Source organism: Myotis nattereri (genome assembly GCF_964212035.1).
Source record: "Myotis nattereri genome assembly, chromosome: X".
Classification (NCBI taxonomy): domain Eukaryota; kingdom Metazoa; phylum Chordata; class Mammalia; order Chiroptera; family Vespertilionidae; genus Myotis; species Myotis nattereri.
The window spans coordinates 10,775,592-10,797,680 of NC_138078.1; the positions used below are offsets into that span (position 1 = coordinate 10,775,592).

Below are 22,089 nucleotides of genomic sequence, written 5' to 3' on the forward strand. Positions count from 1 at the left end.
GAAGTGAAATTGCTCACCGTTTTGGTATGTGTATCAGTCACATGCACATCCTGCTCAGTGAAGTGCCTGATCCAGTTTTTTGCCTGTCTTTTTCTTAGCAATTTGTGTGAATTTTCTAAATATTCTAATTATAAGAATATTGAACTTTGTTAGGTGAATGTATTGCAAATATCTTCTCCTAGTCTTTGTCTTTTATTACCCCATCCCAGTCTTTAAAAGGTCTTTTTTCATTAACAAATTTTTTATTTCATTGTAGTACAATTTTTTTTTCTTTAGATTAGTGGTTTCTCTATCCTGTTTAAGAAATCTTTATATATATATTCACACACACACACACACACACATGCATACAGGGTGTCCCCCCAAAATGTATACACACACTTTGAATAGTATACATTTGGGGGGACACCCTGTATGTACACACAGATACAGACACACACACACACACATTCATTTGTGCAAAAATAAATACAGACTAAACCTACAGGATAAACAAGAAAGTAATGACATTGCTTACATACAGGTAATTGGGGAGATGGGTGGGAGCAGGAAAGAAGGAATGGGAGAATGAGGATTGGGTAGAGGGATGAGGGAAGAGTGACATGTCTCTGAGTGTACCTTTTTGTAGTTCTGACTCTTAAAACCATGATAATGTTTCACATCCCTAAAAAATATAATTAAAAACAGAAAGTGTACTATATGTGTGTATATGTTTCCAAAATGGAATACACACTGTGACAAATGAACATGACTGTATTACAAATGATAACATAATCACCTGAAGGAGGTATGGAAGAAAAAAGCCTAACCTAAGTAACATTGGAAAACAGCATCTTAACCACAACGTGCCTTGGTAAGGTTTAATTTTTACTTATCCGTCATGGGTTTTCTGAGCTTCTTGATATCTAAGTTATATTTTTTGTCAGATTTAGAAAATTTTCATCCATTAATTATTTAAAATATGTTTCTTTTTAAATCTAAATATATTTTTCTTTGTGAATCCTTCTGCTTTTAATCTTAGAAGGCCCTGAAATACTTAAAATGTGATTGCTATGCCTGTATTTTTAGATTTTTTAATGGTTTCACTTTTAAAAAATTTAACACTTTATAAATTTTGAATGTTTTCATATTAAACTAAAAAAGGAAATTTTGATGCCTAGTGATTGGGAACAATTAAAAAAATACAACTACAAAGAAAATTTCAAATTACTTAACCAATTTTTCCCAGACATTCATAATTTATCTTTTCACCATGATTTGTAGTACCTCCTTCATAATATATTTATTTTAAAAATGTGTAATAAGACATATTTCTGAGCCATCTATTCTCTTATACATCTCTCAATTATAGAGTGCTAGAATCATATTGATTTAATTATTGTATGTAGCAGAAAAAGAAATTTATAGATTGCTGCTGTAGGTTGATTTTATTTAAATATTTTTCCAGCTTTATTGAAATATAAATGACACATAATATTGTATAAGTTTACGGTGTACAATGTTACAGTTTTATTTATGTATTTATTGTGAAATGATTACCACCATAAAGTTAGTTAACTTATTCACACCACTTCACTTAGTTACAATTTTATGTGCGTGTGTTAAGAACTTGCCCTAGCTGGTTTGGATCAGTGAATAAAGCAACAGCCTGTGGACTGAACCGTCCCTGGTTTGATTCTGGCCAAGGGCACATGCCTGGGTTGCAGGTTCAATCCCCAGTAGAAGACGAGCAGCCAATCAATGAGTCTCTCTGATCATTGATGACTCTCTCTCTCTCTCTCTCTCTCTCTCTCTCTCTCTCTCTCTCTCCCCCTCTCCCTCTCCCTTCCTCTCTGATATCAATAAAATATATTAAAAATAAAATAATAAAATATAAATGAATGACTAAATAAATAAATAAAATATACTCTCTTAGCAGGAAATATACACTAGAGCAGTGGTCGGCAAACTGCGGCTCGCAAGCCACATGCGGCTCTTTGGCCCCTTGAGTGTGGCTCTTCCACAAAATACCGACTTCTGTGCATGGGCCACGAAGTTTCAATCGCACTGTACATGCGCACCCGCATATGGATTTTGTGAGAGCTGCATGTGGCTCGCGAGCCACAGTTTGCCGACCACTGCTAGAGTATTGTTAATGAGAGTCACCATGCTGTACATTACTGTAGGTTGCTCTCTAATGGCCCTCTTTGGTAGGAGGGTCCCAGACAAGCTCTAACTACACCTATTTGGCAAAAGTGCTCTGACCCCTAAGTAAGGTATATTTAGGGATACAACTACACTTCACATTTGAAGATCAATGATTTTATTCTGAGGCACAGAGTATGTCGAGAACTCTGGGTGTTCTAAAGGTAAGAGGTGACCTGGAAGCAGATCTTTTCTGTGTCTTACTGCTTTAGTTGCTCAAAAGCAATTCATAGGACTTGATGGAGAGACTCTACACATCAGTTCCAGTCTGCTTTTCCATATCAGTCCCCTCCCACAGGTAGATAGCCAAAGCTGCTATACATAGAATAGGTTTAATCAGAAACTGGTGGAAGTGGGAGTGGGGCAGAGTGTGTGGAAGTGTTGTTTTAACTTTTGTTTTTGCTTTCAACATTAGCCAAAATGTCCTATCAGACCAGGTACTATATATCCTATCTAATAAAAGAGAAACATGGTAATTGGCGTACTACTGCTACCCTTCCCATTGGCTAATCAGGGTGATATGCAAATTAACTGCCAGCCAAGATGGCGGTCGGCAGCCAGGCAGCTTAAACTGAACATGAGGCTTGCTTGCTTCAGTGACGGAGGACTCCAACGTTCCCCGCCTGCCTTGCCGGCCTCTGAGCCTGCAGTTTGAACATTGTAACAAATATAGAAGCGAAACAAAACCCCAGAAACCTGCTTTCAGCGAGGCGGGATCTCAGAGCTGGAATTGATACAGAGTTTCCATTATAGAACCAAAACAAACCAGATACCTGTTTTCAGCAGCTGAGGCCTCAGAGCTGGAGCCAAGCCTCAGAGCTAAAGCTGGCCCAGAATAAAAAAGAAAAAAAAAAGAAAAAAGGAGCGGTTGGGAGCTTCAGTCCCAGCCTGAAAACACCCTCAGCCCCTCACCCAGACTGGCCAGGCACCCCAGTGAGGACCCCCACCCTGAAGGGTGTGTGACCAGCTGCAAACAGCCATCATCCCCTCATCCAGGCTGGCCAGGCACCCCAGTGGGGACCCCGACCCTGATCCAGGACACCCTTCAGGGCAAAGCATCCCGCCCCCACCCATGCACCAGGCTTCTATTCTATATAGTAAAAGGGTAATATGCCTCCTAGCACCGGGATCAGCGGAGCTGCGAGGCCTCCCGGCACCCGGGATCAGTGTGACAGGGGGCAGCGCCCAAACCCCCTGATCGCCCTGCAGCTCTGTGTGTGACAGGGGGCGGGGCCACAACCTCCCTATTGGCCCTGCTCTGTTCCTGACAGGGGAAAGCGCCCCAATCCCCTGATCAGCCCTGCTCTGTGCCTGATAGCGGGGGGGGGGGAGCTCCCCAACCCCCTGATCGCCCTACGGCTCTGTGTGTGACAGGGTGCAGCACCCCAACCCCCCGCCCCATGGGCCCTGCTCTGGTGTGACAGGGTAGAGCCATAACCTCCCCATTGGCCCTGCCCTGAGTGTGAGAGTGGCGGCGCCCCAACCCCCTGATCGGCCCTGCTCTGTGGGTGATAGAGGGTGGCACCTCAACCCCCTGATCCCCCTGCTCTGTGCATGACAGGGGGGAGCTCCCCAACCCCCTGATCGGCCCTGCTCTGTGCGTGACAGGGGGCAGCGCCCCAACCCCCTGATTGGCCCTACTCTGTGCATGACAGGGGGTGGCGCCACAACCTCCCCATCGACCCTGCCTTGAGTGTGACAGGGGACAGTGCCCCAACCCCCCAATCGGCCCTACCCTAAGCGTGACTGAGGGTGGCATCACAACCTCCCAATCTGCCCTGCTCTGTGCATGACAGGGGGCGGCACCCCAATTCCCCAATCGGCCCTGCTCTGAGCCTGACCAGGGACTGCACCTAGGGATTAGGCCTGCCCTCTGCCACCCGGGAGCAGGCCTAAGCCAGCAGGTTGTTATCTCCCGAGGGGTCCCAGACTGCGAGAGGGCACAGGCCTGGCTGAGGGACCCCCCCTCCCACCCGAGTGCACAAATTTTTGTGCACTGGGCCTCTAGTATATATATAAATATGAATATGAATATAAATATAAACATAAATATAAATATATAGTCTTTTTCAATTACAGTTCATATTCAATATCATTTTGTATTCATTTCAGAAGTATAGCATACTGGTTAGACAGTCATAAGGGGTGGGAAAAGTAGGTTCATAGTTGCCAGTACATAAAACAGTATTTTTATTCTTGTATTATATATTTTTCCATATGAATAACAATAAACCTACTTTTGCCCAGCCCTATATACTTTACAAAGTGTTCCTCCCAATATTTCCAGTACCCACCTGGCAAACATGTCTACTCTAAATATTCAAAATTATAGAAACTGCTTGCAGACAACTTCTGATTAATGACCTTAGTAGCAATTGAGTGTTAATGAATTGAAAAGTATGTCATCATCCTCTGTATCACTTATCTGTTACTATAATAATACTGTGTATTAAACAACCACAATAGTTCAGTGGCATGTAATAAACATTTCTTTTTGCTCATTGGTCTACAGATTAGCTGAGCACGTCTGCTGTTCTTAGCAGTCTTGATTTGGCAGTTTTTGGGGTTTTGGGTGGAGTTCGCTTCGCTTGTGTCTGGAGGTCTGCGGGATGGCAGCTAATCTAGGATGGCCTTGGCTAGGGTGACTCAGCTCTGCTCCCCATGGTGTTGGAGCTTTCAGTAGGCTAGCCAGGGCTTCATAGTAGTGGCATGGTTTCAAAAGCGAGAGCATGGAAACAAACAAGTTCTTGTGAGGCCTTGGCTTGGAACTGGTATGTAACACTTCCACCACTTTCTTTAGGCCAACACAAGTCACGAACCAGCTTCAAGGGCTGGGGAAATAGAATCTTCAAAATCACATTAAAAAGGGCATGGCCAGAGTTTGGGATAGAGAATTGGGATCACTGTTATAATCAAACTATGATATCCCCTTTCATCTTTACCCAGCTGATTTGGCCGGATTTCTGTTCTTGAGCTGATCATTTTATGGGCAATCTAGCAAGAAAGGGACACTGGATCTCAGCATCTACTGAAATGAACAGTTGTGTCTCTGAGAGAGAGGGCCTTTGGAATTTGTGCCGATGGTTTGTCATCTTTATCTGCTTTGTTACCAAAAAGAAAATCATGTCAGAAAATTTGTTTTTATGTGAAGAGGGAGACAAATCAATTACAACTAAGTAAAATTTGAAGTGTTTAACGGGGAAAATTAAATGTTGCAGTTTAATTTTCTGTATATCATGAATAGTAGCAGATATTTAAACCAAATATAATGCATTGTTATGTTTTCAACACTATTTGTAAAAATCTGAGATGTAAGAATAGACAAAAAAAATGTAGAGTTAGAGCTTCAGAGCATCAAAATACCGTGAGTGATTCGTTTTCCCTGTGCTTATCCCTCCATTCCCTACTGATGAACGTACTGATTTGGTAAAATGTCCACCCAGGAAGGGATGATGGTGATTCTTGTGCATGTACCTACTGGTTTCAGAACAAATCATTCCTCATGGTTATATGTGGGATATCACGGTATTCATAACATTTAGCACAGTGTCTTACATAGGCTAGACATTCAAGAAGGTATTTATTTTATTTAAGTATGGGAATGTTGATTTTTGCCACCCTTTCTGTTTTTTCCAGCTTTAGTAAATCGGCTGTTTGGTTGCGCCCCCCAGGACGACAGGGGTAGACAGGAATGTATAGGGATAATAGAAGTCCCAGAATCGTATAGTGGCCCTCGGCTGCAATTTCCACTCAATACTAATTCTCTTACTATAATGATTGAGGCCTTTAAGAAGCAGCAGGTAAGTGGAAGTATCTATACTGCCTTGATTCTTGTACATAAAGTGTTCAATGACTATTTGTTGAATGAGTGAATGAAAACACTACAGCAGAAATGCATTCCCTTGAGGAAAACCTTCACATCAAGTGAAAGCTACCCTGCGCTTTGCTTAACCCACTGAAAGAAGTACCCTCAGGTACACAGAAACCTCCTCTGTCCATTGCTTATGGCATTTCCTTTTTCTTTTTCTGAGATACAATTCACCATAAAACTCACCATTTAAAGTATATTATTTAGTGGTTTTTAATATACTCACAAGATTGTGCAACCAATACCAATAGCTAATTCCAGAACATTTTCATCACCCAAAAAGAAATGTCATACCCATTACTATTCCTTTCTCCCCCACCCCTGGCAACCACTGTTATACTTTCTGTCTTTATGTATTTGTCTATTCCAGATATTTCATACAAATGAAATCATATAATATATGGCTTTTTGTGTCTGACTTCTTTCATCTAGCATAATGTTTTTAAGGCTCATTCATGTCTCAGCATGTTTAGTTACTTCTTTTACTTTTATGGCTGACTAATATTCTATTGTATGGCTATACTATTTTTGTTTATCAATTTATCAATAGATGGACTTTTGAACTTTTTCTACCTTTTGGCTATTATGAACAATGCTGCTATGAGCATATGTATAAGTTTTTGCATGAACAATTGTTTTCATTTCTCTTGAGTATATACTTACCTAGGAGTGGAATTGCTGGGTCATATGGTTACTCTATATTTTCATTTTTGAGGAATTTCCAAACCATTTTCTGCAACTGCACCATTTTACATTCCTACCAGCAATGCATGAGGGTTCAGATTTCTCCAATTATTCTGCCAGCACTTATTATTTTCTGTTTCTTTTAATTTTTATTATAACCATCTTAGCTGTGTGTGAGGTGGTATCTCCTTGTGGTTTTGATTTGCATTTCCCTGATGACTAAAGATGTTGAGCACCTTTTCATGTTTATTGGACATTTTTATACAGTTTTTGGAGAAACGTCTATTCAGATCCATTGCCTTCTTTCAAATCAGATTATTTCTCTATTTATTATTCAGTTGTAGGAGTTCTTTATATATTCTGGATACAAATCTCTTATCAGTACATGGTTTGCAAATATTTTCTCACATTTTAAGGTTGTCTTTTGATATATATATATATATATATATATATATATATATATATATATATATTTCAGAGAGTAAGGGAGCAGAAGAGAGAGAAATATCAATGATGAGAGAGAAGCATCAATCGACTGCCTCCTTCATGCCCCCCCCCCCCCACTGGGGATCAAGCCTGCAACCTGGGCATGTGCCCTGATGGGGAATCAAACCATGACCTCCTGGTTCATGGGTCTATGCTCAACCATTGGGCAACACCAGCTGGGCTTTTTCACTTTTTTGATAACGTCCTTTGATTCACAAAATTTTATAAATTAGATGAAGTCCAACTTATCTATTTTTTTTTCTTCAGTTACTTGTGCGTTTGGTGTCATATCTGAGAATTCCTTGCCAAATCCAAGGTCATGAAGATTTTCCCCTATGTTTTCTTTTAAAAATTTTAAAGCTGTAGCTCTTACATTTAGGTCAGTGAACCATTTTCATTGATTCTTTGTAAAGTTCAACAAATTTCAAAAACCATTAGCTACCTGTTTGTGTACAACTTCAGTTAATTTCTGTCCAACTTCATTCTTTGCATATGAGTATGTAGTTGTTCCAGAATCTTTTGTTGAAGAGTCTTTTTCCCTCATTGAATGGCCTTGGTACCCTTGTCAAAAATTAATAAGCCATAGATGTATGGATTTATTGCTGGATTCCCAGTTTTATTCCATTGGTATATGTGTCTCTCCTTAAGCAGCACATTGTCTATTAATATGGTATATTACATTAATTAACTTTCTTATGTTGAACTACACTTGTATTCCTGGAATAAACCCCATTTGTTCATAGTGTATAATTCTTTCAAAATTTTGTTGGATTTGGTTTACTGGTATTTTGTGAGGATTTGCATTTTATTCATAAGGGATATTGATCTGCATTTTCTTTTCTTATGATGTCTTTATCTGGCTTTGGTATCAGGATAATACTGACCTCATAGAATGATTTAGGAATTATTTCCTTTTCTTTCTTTCTTTCTTTCTTTTCTTTTCTTTTCTTTTCTTTTTTTTTTTTTTTTTGCAAGAGTTTGAGAAGGATTGGTGTTAATTCTTTAAATGTTTAGTAGAGTTCACCAATAAAGCTGCCTGGTCTTGGATTTTTATTTGTTAGGAGGTTTTTGATTAATGATTCAATCTCTACTTGTTCTAGATCTGTTTGCATTTTCTGTTTTTTTCTTGAGTCAGGTTTGGTAATTTGTATGTTTCTAAGATTGTATCCATTTTATCTAAGTTATCTAATTTATTTGTGTACAATTGTTCATGATAGTCTCATAATTCTCTTTATTTTCTAAAATTCTCACCAGAGGACATGCTTTCATTGATTTGAGAGAGAGAGAGAGAGAGAGAGAGAGAGAGAGAGAGAGAGAGAGAGAGAGAGATGTGGAGGTGTGAAACACTGATTGGTTGCCTCCTGTATGTGCCCCAACCAGGGATCAAACCCGCAACCTATACCCTGATTGGAAATCGAACCCGAGACCTATCTGTGTATGGGACGATGCTCCAACCAACTGAGCCACATTGGTCAGGGCTCTTTTTATTTCTTTAAGGTCAGTGGGGATGTCCCCACTTTCATTTCTGATTATAGTTATTTGCATTTTCACTATTTTTTTCTTGGTCAAGGTAGCTAATGGTTTTTCAATTTTGTTGAACTTTACAAAGAATCAGCTTTTGGTTTTGTTGATTCTCCCTATTGATTTTCTGTTCTCTATTTAATTTATCTGTACTCTGATCCTTATTTTCTTCCTTCAGCTAGTTTTTAGTTTAGTTTGCTCTTATTTTTCTAACTCCTTAGTGTTAAGTGAGACTTTTCAATTGAAATCTTCTTTTTTAATGTGGGTATTTACAGCTATAAATTTATGTCTGAGCATCACTTTTGCTTTATCCCATAAGTTTTTTTTTAAATATATTTTATTGATTTTTACAGAGAGGAAGGGAGAGGGATAGAGAGTTAGAAACATCAATGAGCGAGAAGCATCAATCAGCTGCCTCCTGCACGACCCGTACTGGGGATGTGCCCGCAGCCAAGGTACATGCCCTTGACCGGAATCGAACCTGGGACCCTTGAGTCCGCAGGCCGACGCTCTATCCACTGAGCCACACCGGTTAGGGCTATCCCATAAGTTTTGATATATTGTGTTTTCATATTCATTCATCTCAAAGTTATTTTCTTTTTAAAAATTTATGTGTTGAGAGAGAGAGAGAGGGATTTATTGTTCCTCTTATTTGTGCATTCATTGATTAATTCTTGTGCCCTGATCGGGGATTGAACCCACAACCTTGGTGTATCAGGATGATGCTCTAACCAACTGAGCTACCTGGCCAGGGCAATCTCAGAGTATTTTATAATTTCCTTTGTGATTTTTTTTGACCCATCATTTGTTTAAGATAATGTTGTTTGATTTCCACATATTTGTGAATTTTCTAGTTTTTCTTCTGTTACTGACTTTTAGTTTCATTTCATTATAGTCAGAGAAGATACTTTGCATGATTCTAATCTTTAAAATTTATTGAGGGAAAAGATTTATACAATCTGAAGAAAGACAGCCCAATAAATTCAATTAAAAAATAGAAGCTATTGAGGCTTGCTTTGTGGCCCAACATCTGAAGTATTCTGGGGAATATTCTATGTGCACTTGTAAAAAATGTGTAGTCTGTGATTGTTGGGTGGAGCATTCTATAGATATTTTTTCGATATAATTGTGTGTGTGGTCTCTGGTGTTTCTGTTCCTTTAGCTTGTGTTCAGCTAATGTTTTGACAGAATCTCCTTGAACCCCAGGAGCTATTTTAAAAAAGGGAAAAAAGAAAAACCCAGCCTTTGCGGATAGGGTCTATATTGGTACACCCCTTCACTGCTTGGCCAGGCTGTTTACAAATTTGTCTTAGCCTTTACATCCTGCTTGCACTGAGCCATTTTTAAGATGCCTTTTCCTGATTTAGCCTTTGCTTGGTAATTATAAATTTTGACTATTTTCCAGAGCTCTGACAAAGTTGATTATGACAGTAGTTTTTTTTTTTTTTTTTGCTTGATATTTTTAAAGTGTTTCTGTGAAGGGATGGGCTTTGGAGGTACCTACTCCATTATTTTCTCTACCATTACCCCAAAACTCTCATTCTCAGGTAGGACACTAAGAACATACCTTAGGAATAAGAGTGAATTAGAAATAGACTGGGAATTGAAGCAAAGTTTTAAATCCCCTAATTCCTGAGATTGAAATATCATCTTAGACAGATTGTGCTCCTAGCCAGATGGCAAAAGAAAATTTAAATCCTCTCTGCAAGAAAATAGGCCTCACGTTATTTCTCCAAGTTTTCATATACCATGTCTAGTTAATACAAATATTAACTAGGGAGAGGAGGATATAAGATTTATGAAAGAAAACTGAGAATTTAGAATTCTTTTGTAGGGAAAATCCTTAGTAGTCTGCCAGTTCTTGGATAGACAGGAAAGATGGGTCTCTCCCTCTAATCGACATCCAGGAGTCCTTCTATTTCCTCCTAATTCTCGCATTACTTCAAATACTGATTCCTGTCTTTGGACAAAATTAATAATGAAAATTCTCCAAATTTAAATCATATGTTTTTGGGGTCTGGGATAGAAAACAATTTTATTATTTTAGTAGCTAGGGAAATGGAAATTTCAGGATACCATGAGTCATGATTCTTCCAAAGGGTTCAATATGTCCTGAATTCCATACCCAAAGCAGTAACTGAACAATATGTAGATATGACCCCTCTCTCAGCCTTCAGTAATCTAAATGAGTTCTGTCTAATAGAAATTTAATGTGAGTTACATAAATATTTTAAAATTTTCAAGTAGTACCATTAAAAAAGTAAAAAGAAACAGGAGAAATTAATTTTAATAATATATGTTATTTAATCCAGCATATATAATTATTGTAATATGTTAAAAGTTTTTAATGGAACATTTAACTTTTTTTCAAACTAAGTCTTTGAAATCTGGTATGTATTTTGTGCCTATAGCATATCTCAGTTTCAACTAGCCCCATTTCAAGTGGTCAGTAGCCCCATGGGACTAGTGGCTACTATATTAGGACTGCCAATAGTCCTGACCCATAAAGTGGTGTTAACATCTGTTAAATTTTTATTGGCTGTATTACTTTTTGGCTTATGTATTTGGAATATTTTATAATTAAAAAAAGGGAGAACAACACACTGGATTTAAAACAAACAAAAACCCCAGAGGAGAAAACAGTAAATCTGTCCAAAACAATGATGTCATCAAGAATTTAATTGGAGGAGAGCAATGGAATGAATGGTCATAATAGGAGATAATCCAAATGGTTTATTTGGGTTTTGTATATGTTTTATACTTAGACTGTACAATATAAACATGCTTGCAGTTCTGTAAACTCACACAATCTGTGTACCAACAATTGAGCCACACATGGGACTCCTGGCTTCCTTTTGAGACCTCTCAGAATGCAGCACCTAGTTTCCATCCTAGGTGGCAGGATGTTACAGACGAATATAAAGCAGCCCCTCTTCATCAGTCTCTCTCTACTTCTCATTCTCATTTTCTCTCCTTACCCTCCTTTTTATTTATTTATTTTCACACTTACTTAGGGCAAAGGAGTCTCCTATTTTTCCCATCACTTCTCTTGGAATTACTGAACAAGAATAATCAGAAATGTTCTGTAAATGGGTGATGTCAAGAGCATGGGAGTATAAATGTCCTAGGCACCATTCATTCATTCAATTTACAAATCTCTAGTGAGGGATTATTATATGCCAGATACTGTGCTGAAATCATCTATTTGAGACTGATTTAGAGATGGTCCTGAAATACAGCTACCTGAAATGTGTTCATATGCTCCACCTTTATAGCTTTCTATTCAGTCATGCCTTTTTTCCTAGTTCGTCATATCTTTTTCTTCTGTTTTGCCCTCACAGATACTCCATGCCTATTATGTTTTAGAGATACTATTCGAAACTAAGGAAGCCATGAAGCAAATGCCAAATTTTACTCATATAAGAACTTGTCCCACCAAAGAGATAACAATCTGTGGTAAGTTTTAGAGTAGAGTTGCCAAATTAATATTTTAGAGCCTCTTGGTTCCACGTCATTTGCCTAACTTGAAAACTGCATAAATTGGACTGTGTTAAGGGAAAAGTGTTAATATAGAGTTATCTATCATGATAATACTGTTCCCCATCTTGTCTTTGTTTTGCATACCAGCTGGCAGGAATTAATTATGTGAGAAATTAAAGAACCCATAGCTTTTTATAAAGGCAGCATTTTAATACAGAAACCACCCATGGGTGGAATAAGTGTTCTTTGCCCTCTGTCTAGCTCTCGTTATCTTTGTTCCATGTTGCTTTTCCCAGGTGGGCCTCTGCATGCCACTTATGCTGGGAAGAGAAAAGCCCAAGGCAGGGTGGAGATTAAAGTCTTCTCTGCTTTTGGCTGCTGTTTTAGATTTTTCCAACTGGTCTCTGTAGCTTTTAGAAGAGTGGGAATGTCCCAGAAATCTGTTCCTTGTTCTTCTAAATAACAAGATTGAGATTGTGTTATCCTGTAGGCCAGTCTGGTAGGATATTGCTTCAAGAAACAGTACACATTGAAATTCAACACAGTTGGTGCTCTCAGCATGCTTGCAACTGTCTGAGAATGGAGTGCGTGGAAGGAACAGCAACTCCCTTAACTTCTAATTAAGCCTTTAGGTTACAAAACAGTGATTGTTATTTTCCAAATCAGTTTTTAGCCCGTGTTTCTTTTACTCTGGCAGGTAGAAGTGGATTTGACAATCTAATTAAACCATTTCCATTTCTAGCATCTGATAGTGGTGACAGGGACTTGATGTAGCAGCACATATTTCATGACATGCCTTGACTCAGGTTTTTGAAGAGTCTTCAATGGTTTAATTCCAACCTAATCAGGCCACCACATCTCTGCCAAGCAGATGAGGCATCTCAGCAGTGGGGGCCTTTTATTCAAGGCTTCTCCCACTCTTACTTTTCATGGAAACAAAGGATTTGGAGTCATGAGACTTAGGAAGCCATGCCTATGCATGAAGCCTATGGAGCCAGGGCTAGATTTGCTCTCGGAGTGTACATAATAGGCCAAACAGAGTAGGGCCTGTCCCCGCATATTTTCAGTATACCTCCAGGTGCCATTGTGACTTTTCTTTGGACAAAAGGATCTGGAAGAAGACATGAATTAATTGGAGGACATGGAATCCTGGAATCACAGCAATGAGAAGTTCTTACAGAGACCATCTGTCTAACATGCCAAGCTTACTCAGCTGGTTAGTGACAGGGTCAGGATTAAAATCAGGCCCTCTAGTTAGAGCCAGCTGCATATCTGCTATTTTAACTCCACATCATGTACTGCTCTGATTGATGTTTCATTTTCCATCGTGAGACAAAGATTAGGGAATATAGATTGATGGGACAGTTCCATTCATTTAATGATCCCTGCATCTTGGGCATTTATTTCTAAGCTTTTCTCACATAGCACCATTAGTAAAAGGAAAAGCCAAGGTCAGTAGGTTCCCATAGCATGGGAATTATTTTCTATTTTTAATAACCCCATTGAACTTATAAAAATTGGCCATTATTTAAAATTAAATTTAAAATCAGGTTCATATTTTCAAAAACATCTTCTGTTTAATTTAGTAGTAGGAGAGGGAAAGAAATTGTGATGTAATTTTACCATTATCTTAATTTCCAGATGCATATTTTATATGCACATCTAAACATGCTACATGGTTCTCAATATGCATGAAATATAGGAGGTGTTTTATGCTCACTTCTGCAGCACATATACTAAAATTGGAATGATACAGAGAAGGTTAGCATGGCCTCTGTGCAAGGATGACACACACACAAGAAATATAGGAGGTGTTTTAGTCTACAGTTATGTTATAAATCATAACCAATTTTGCACTCATGTTTTTGTTTGCAGTGGAAGTACCTTTCTGTAGCTATCTTTCCATGATATGGATTTTTTGTTTGCTGCCCAAGTAGAAGTTAAAAATGTTTTTATAGTCTCTACTCTTAATATGCTGAAACCAATTCATTTTTAGCATGAGAGCTTCAACAGTTCTGTCTATCCAAATCTTTGAAAGATGAATCACCCTGAAGCCAATTAGAAAAATAAAATAAGTAAAAAATATATTTAACTGATAAGTAAAAAGTCCTTCCATTTTTATTTTTTAGATTTAGAGTGAGACCACATGAAATCATGAGATTTAAGTATACAATAGTATTAATATGCTCTTAATATTACAGTCATTTTATGAATAAGTGCTGGTGATAAGTATTTTAATTTTATCATTCCCATTATAATTGGAGTATTTTGTTGCATATATTTGTTTGAATTTGGTTGTGGGTTTTTAAACAAATTGAGGAAATTTTTTTCCAAATTAAATTCTATTTGGTAATTAAGCTGGATACAAAGAGTAAATATTTATGATCAGAGCTTATGAAAGATAAATATTTACCTAGAAATAATTATCCAAGTAGGCCTTTTAAATATTCATATTTTCACTCTTGTTTTTAAATTAATGGCTTCATATATTCATATGGTTTCCCTTAGTTGGCTGAGTTTTATAAAGCAATGCTTTCCTTTTAATTTTTTTATAACTGTCTCATCAAAAGAATGTGAGCCATCTACTCATACTTTTTAAGTTTCTAATTCAACTGTCTGAACATATTCTTTAAAACATGGCTTTAAAAAGCTACGTATTTAGCAATTAAATGTATTTATTGAGTTCCTGCTATGCACTGGGTATAGAGGAAACACATGGGTGTTGTGTTTTTTTTTAACACATGGGTGTTTGATGCCAGGATAGATACTATTGCTGCTTTAGAGATTATATTACAGAATAATCGATGAGGGCTTTAGTTTGGAAATGAGATAAAATTGGGTTTGAATTCCAGCTCTGACACTTGGTAGTTGGGTAACTTTACATAAGTCACTTAACTACTCTGAGCCTCATTTGTAAAATGAGAATAATGAAAATAATATCCATCTGATAGAGTGGTTATAAGGACTGAACAAGATAATTAATGTAAACCTGTAATACAGTGCTTGGCACAGACTAAGGTAAGCACTGCGTAAATGGCAAGAGTGAATAGATAATTGCAATATTGGATGCTGTTCTCTATAGAAAGGCGACAAAGTTTCCATAGCACCCTGGAATTAATATCACCACAGGGGAAAAACCCAATGCCCCGAGAATGGTTGGACTATATTAGCAGTATTTCAGTTTGTAAAATTCTGTAACAAAATGGGCATTTTCTTGTTTCCTGCTGAAGAGTGATTTTTCATTTGCCCTCCAGGCGATTTACATGGAAAATTAGAGGATCTCCTTTTGATCTTCTCCAAGGTAAGTAATTATTTTGCTAAATATTTGCATTTTTGTTGGGAGCAATCCTAGGGCAGATAATATTTGTTTTATTAGGGATGTGTACAAATACAGATGAAATATAGCAGCTTTTATGCAAGAAGCTGAAAGATTTGTAGAGGGATATCCTTTGGGTTTTTCTTACACATATTTCATAATTTTTCAAATTTAATTTGGGTCTTTGTTGAATGTTATTGTTATCTGTATAGCCCTTGGGATTTGTACCTGATTGTATTTGGGGTCTTTATTACATCGTAGATGTCTAGATGGCACGGGATGGGGAGGGGAGCAGTCTGTTTTATTTTATTTTGTTCAGAAGTGAGCATATCACATACCAGTCTTCTCTTCCAATGCATACTAATTATGTCTGGAAGGAGTCCCCACAGTAAGTTCCACATTGCTCTCTTCTCTACCCGGTTCACCATTGCTGGGCTCAGTTGCTCTTCCAGTGCCATGGCTCCTCTTCATTTGTTGGGTTTTGATGGTGGGGGTCCACACAGAGGACACAGAGCAGCTTGGTCTGCATGGGATTTCTCTGCATCTCTTGCATTGGAATCAATTCTCTCTCTGACTCAGCTGTTGTCAACTGAATGTTTGCTTCTGGGATGGCTGCATGTAGAAAACTGACCCTGAGGTGACCCCTGCCTTCACAGTGATATCCCTTTATCTGTCTTTGATTAATGTGTCATTCCCACAAGTAGCATGTTGAATAATTGGGCACAGCATAGGTGTCTCAAATGGACTGAAATAAAATATATTCTCATTATCATGGTGGCCAATCAGTTCTACTCTGGAGACTGTGAGAGCTTAAGTCACATAACATCATAAACCTTAATTTTTCTTTTGGCTACAATATTCTTGAGCTTCTACCTCATAAGAGATTTTCTTATGAATAAAATAACAAATATTCAAAAGCACTTTTAAGTACTAAGTTATTATAGAAATGAAAGGTTTGCATGTCATCTGTTCAGAATGGAAGCTTGGAAGGAAAAGGAGCAGACCAAACCAGGAGTGGATGAATGGAGCTGGCACTTAGGAGGTGATTCCGTTGAGACTGCAGGAGGCCTAAGCAAGGATCTAGAGCATGATAGCCATAGAGTGGGGTCAGAGGAAATGGGAGGCTGCCCAGGTAGTGGGTTGGTGTCAGGAAGTCCAGCCAAAGGTTTGCTGGTAGGGAGCTGAGGTAGCTGGCAAAAGAGCAGTCTAGAAATCAGCCCCAGAATCCAAGCTGGGCAGGGAAGGAAGAGAAGCCAGATGGGCCAATCAACTGGGAGAAATGGGAGGAGTGATGGATTGGCATGTTCTCTAAGGTAAGGGAGCAGACTAACTGGGGTTAGGGCCTTAGGAACAGAATGGATGGGAAGTTGCAAGGGGCGTAATCTTAGGGGGTGAATGGGTCCAAAGTGAGGTCCAGAAAGTGGGCAACTGAAGTAAGTAAAAGAGAATAGTGGCCATGAGGAGGTCAAGCATGTGGAAAGCAGGTGTATTAAGTGAGTTTGTGACAGGACTAAGAGATTGGGAGCAGGGGAAGGAAGTGTAGCCACAGGTCATGGTCCTTGAAGGAAGAGTAGAAGCTTTTACCTGATGCTGGCAACATAAAAAGCTGGGTTGGTGTTTGAGTGGCTCTGAGGAGTAAGTAGACCCTCCCCCACTCCTGACTCTGAGGTGTCCATCCTGTGGAAGAATAGATCCTTTCCTCCTGGAGGGCTGCAGGAGCCAGGAGTACAGCAGTGTATTTAAGACAGGCTCAGATTTCCAGAGGGAAGTCTTTCTGAATGAGTTGAAGGCAGAAGGGAGTTTATTTACTATGAAATGGGGATTCTACTGTCCAAACCAGAAAGCTATGATAGAGATAGAAATGATAGAATGGTGAGAGGACACCAAGGAATTGCACAGTTTGGGGAATGGAATTTGTGGAACTCTATATAGCACCATATAAATGTTCAGAAGTTCAGACCTAGTATTGTTGACAATTATAATGTGAGGAAGGAGGAGGGGCAGAGGTGTGTGTGGAATAACCACAGAAGAAAATCTGGTAATGATTGCTCTTGAAGTTTTGGGAAATACATAAAAGGGAAAATAGTTGAGTAAATTAAATGGGGAAAGTGACTTCCAAGGCATTTAGAAAAGAAAATTTCTCGAGTGGTAGTTGAAGATACTAAGGTGTGATCAGGGAAAGGCCTCTGGAGTAGACTTGAGAAAAGAGAGAATTCCAACATATTGCTTTAATGCCATTGGTAAACTATATGGAATATATACTAGTAAAACTGGAAGGTGCTAATGTAAAGATGGAACAGGAGGAGGTGGGTGGTAAGAAGTACTATAAAAAGAACTAAAGGTGAAAATATAGCTTTCACATGAGAGCAAGAAATATTTTGAGAGTTAACCAATGAGAGTGTTCACAAAGTAGAGATTGAGAGGCCAGTGATGAAAGAGTGGGCACTATTATTTGGGATGGATTTTGGTAGAGGGAGGTGAGAGGCTTGTTTGGAAAGCATAAGTCTGCAAGAGCCATGAATTAGCATTTTAAAGGCTTTAGTGAGAAGCAGGTAAAATGCACCTTAGACATGGAAAAAAACACATGCACCAGAATCTTGAAATTGCCTGATTTAAAAGGGGAAATTGCGGGAAGAGGCCTTGATGACAGCAAGGTTCCACTTTAAGAAATTGAAAAGATGGTGTAATTAATGGTGTCTGAGAAGGGAGAATGACCTGGTGTGCTTATGATGATGTGAGTCTCTTAGCTTCTGGGCAATGAGAGTCCTAAATTAAGGGCTGAGAAAGAAAAGGGCAGGACAGAGATGTCTCAGAAAGCTATGCTATTTGATGATCACTAACTTATAAAAGTCAGTATTTTGCCTTTTTATTTCTCATTTTTTAATCCAAAGTTTAAATGAGGAATGATGATAGATGGCAGAGTATAGGCTATAGTGCTTCCTAAAATAATGAATACAAACTGTTCTGAAAACGATGTTTATACATGAATACAAATGACAGTGATATTTGTACCCCGAGGTCAAACTCCCATCTACTTATCACTTCCACAGAAACCCAGAATTAAGTAAAAAGGGTCTCTGACCTCTTGAAATTCTTGTCCAATGCACCTTACTCACAGGAGAGGTCCTAGGCCCTTACTCAAAGACCAGTGAACATATATCCGTAAAACCTTATATGACACATTTTCTGCAAGTTTGCCAGTCTGGCTCCTCCACCCCCCAACAGATTAGGGAGTGGGAGGGGAAAGGTGAAAGTGAGATTCAGTGACAGTGAAGAAAAGTAAAGCTGTTCCTGACAGTAAGAGGAGATCTAGAACTCTAAAAATGAGGTGGGCAATGAAGTAGTAATCTTCAGGGATCGGGGGCTGTGTGTATAGATTGAGAAGAGCGTTCTGTAATTCTCAGAGGGCCTAAGGGCATGCTTAGTTTGATGTGTCTGCATGGTCAAGAAGGTTTCAAGTTCTACAGTGTGTACTTTGTTAAGGAGTAAAGAAACAAATGCACATTTTAAAAATTCCTAGCCAAAGTGATTCAAATAATTTTAAAATGTAGTCCAGCTTTTAAAGGAGTACGCTTCAGTGATCTGGAAAATTCATTTCAGCAATGCTTACAGTATGAATAAGTGTCATTATTGGGCCTTAGTGAACATTAAAAAAAGAAAGATTAGTTGAGATAAAAGTAATGGGCAAAGAAAGTAGATGAGGAGGAAAGGAAGAACATCTTAAAATGAGGAAAAGGGTGGGGAGGGGTGGATTTCTCTTTTGGCATCAAATACAAAGGTCGCCTGTGAAGGGATTACAACAGGTGCTACCACCCAAGCAATCGCTTGATTGCTTCAGGAAATGGTAGAGTTTCTGTGATGGTGCTGATTCTCACTGTGATATTCAATGCATCCACAGCATGTTCAATCCTGATTACTGGTAATGCCCTGCATGTGGGGCTTTCCTCTGGTTCATTCATAGGAGCGAATAGGATTGAGCTGCCTCACTGTAATCCATGGGCTAGCTGTCTTCTGTTTAGAAGAAGTTAGAGACCATGCTTTAACTGATCCTTATTTAACATTATCAACCTATCTTAATTTTATTCATGAAAATTATTTTTAGTTTATTCAAGTTCCGATTGAACTTGAATGATAGGGAATAGTTTGGCAAACTACATCCTCTTGGAGATTCTTGGAGCTATAAATGACCATGTTTATATTATGCTCCCACTAACTGATTCTTCCCTATCAACCCAAAGTAGAAACCAGGAAAACCTCAGGCTTTGAAATCAGGAAAAATTTTATCTTTCAGTTGGTGTTTTGCTAGACAATTTCTTCTTCGTCAGTTTTTTTAGACAGTACTAGAGGCCTAGTGCCATGCACTGGTGGGGTCCCTTGGCCTGGCTTGTGGGGATCAGGCCGAAACTGGCTCTATGACATCCCCCAAGGGGTCCCGGATTGTGAGAGGGCAGTTCTCAGGTGACACATTCCGGAATCGGGCTCCCTCCTCTCTGGTTCCAGGTGTGTCACCCGAGAACCACTGCTGTCAAGTGACCACAGCTCGGCAGTTCCTGTGTTGAGCATCTGCCCTCTGGTGGTCAGTGCGTATCATAGCTACTGGCTGGTCAGCCAGTCACTTAGGCTTTTATATACAGTGGGGCCTTGACTTACGAGTGTCCTGACTAATGAGTTTTTTGAGATACGAGCCATCTCTCGGCCAATTTTTTGCTTTGAGTTGCGAGCTAAAATTCAGGTTACGAGCCAGCTTCAGATACCCTACCACTAGTTGGTGTAGCAAACATCACAGTGAATGCCACAACATCAGCCCAGCATCACGTGTCTCACTCGTTCACTGTTGATTTGACATACGAGTAATTTGAGTTACGAGCTCCGTCACGGAACATATTAAACTTGTAAGTCAAGGCCCCACTGTATATAGATAGGATGAGTAGGCTGCAGGACTGGGTCCTGCCCAAGGCCAAACAAGGACATAGCCTGAGAGCAACAGTTGTAATGTAGGGTTCCCTGAGATGCCTCATCACATTACTTTAAAATATATATATATATATATATATATATATATATATATATATATATATATACATACTAGAGGCCTGGTGCACAAAATCTGTGTACTCGGGGGGAAGGGGGTCCCTCAGCCTGGCCTGCACTCTCTCGCAGTCCAGGAGCCCTCAGGAGATGTGCGACTGATGGCTTAGGCCCGCTCCCCAGGGACATCTGTCAGTAGGATGTCCTTAGCACTCCTGCCACCGCCACCGCTGCGCTCGCCAGCAGTGAGCTTGGCTTCTGGCTGAGCAGTTCTCCCCCTGTGGAAGTGTACTGACCACCAGGGGGCAGCTCCTGCGTTGAGTGTCTGCCCCTGGTGGTCAGTGCACATAATAGCAACCGGTTGTTCCACCATTCGGTTGATTTGCATATTAGCCTTTTATTATATAGGATACAAACACACACACACACACACACACACACACACAATGGCCTAGTGCACAAAATTTGTGCATATTAAAAGGGAATTAATTAGAGGAAATATTTTAATATTGCTATTTGTCAGAGATGAAAGAAAATTAGTAAAATGTATACGAAAATCTTCCTCCTGTCAGAGTCTGGGGCATGCCACAGGACCCAGAGTCAAGTCCCCGTCCACCCGCGTGCACCTCGAAATCATGCGAGACCCAGACCCGACTGGCCCCACCCCCACTGGGTGAGATCCAGACCTGGCCTGCACCACCCCCATCAAGCCCCGCCGGGTGGGGGCACAGACTCAGGTCCCCCATCAAGCCCCGCTGGGTCGGGGGCACAGCCTCAGGTCCCCTGGCCCGGTGCCAGGCGGGGGGTGGGGCACAGCCTCAGGTTCCCCAGTGCACCCTCAGGTCCCCTGGCCTGGTGCTAGAGCGGGGGCCATGGCCTGAGGTCCCCCAGCCTGGGGCAGGGGGTGAGGCCTCAGGTCCTGTGGCCCGGGCGGGGGGTGTGGCCTGAAGTCCCCTGTCAAGCCCCATCAGGTGAGGGGGCACAGCCTCAGGTCCCCCACCCCAGCCTGGTGCAACGCAGCCTCAGGTCCCTGTTGATCACTCGTTATGGCTCATTACGGAAACCCTGACTCCGCTGTGGGCGCAGCAATCTTGTAATGGCATGATGGAGGGTCAGTTTGCATATTACCTCTTTATTATATAGGATATGGATATGGATATATATATGTATAATTTCAGAGAGGAAGGGAGAGAGAGAGAGAAACATCAATGATGAGAGAGAATCATTGATCAGCTGCCTCCTGCATGCCCCCTACTGGGGATTGAGCCCACAACCCAGGTATGTGCCCTGACCAGGAATCAAACTGTGTTGATAGATACACACTCAACCAGTGATCCACACCAGCCAAGTCATATTACTCTTTTTATTCAAGTGGTTGGTTTAGTTTAAGACTTCTATTGTTATTCAAACATATGTTAAATGGAATCTGTCTACTAATTTATTTATTCAATAAACTTCTATCTGATCCCTAGTGTTCAAGTTACTATATAAACTGTGGAATGATACATAGATGAATATGAAG

The 22,089-nt window shown here is 39.8% G+C and overlaps 1 protein-coding gene across 4 annotated transcripts in view; it reads left to right on the forward strand.

Moving 5' to 3' along the window:
• PPEF1 (protein phosphatase with EF-hand domain 1) overlaps positions 1 to 22,089 on the forward strand; it is a 95,992-nt gene that overhangs the window by 39,555 nt on the left and 34,348 nt on the right. For all 4 annotated transcript variants that reach the window (XM_081081517.1, XM_081081516.1, XM_081081519.1 and 1 more), the window contains 3 exons: positions 5,821 to 5,984; positions 12,085 to 12,199; positions 15,478 to 15,524. In XM_081081517.1, coding sequence (XP_080937643.1) covers positions 5,821 to 5,984; positions 12,085 to 12,199; positions 15,478 to 15,524 — 326 coding nt within the window. The remainder of the gene's footprint in view (positions 1 to 5,820; positions 5,985 to 12,084; positions 12,200 to 15,477; positions 15,525 to 22,089) is intronic.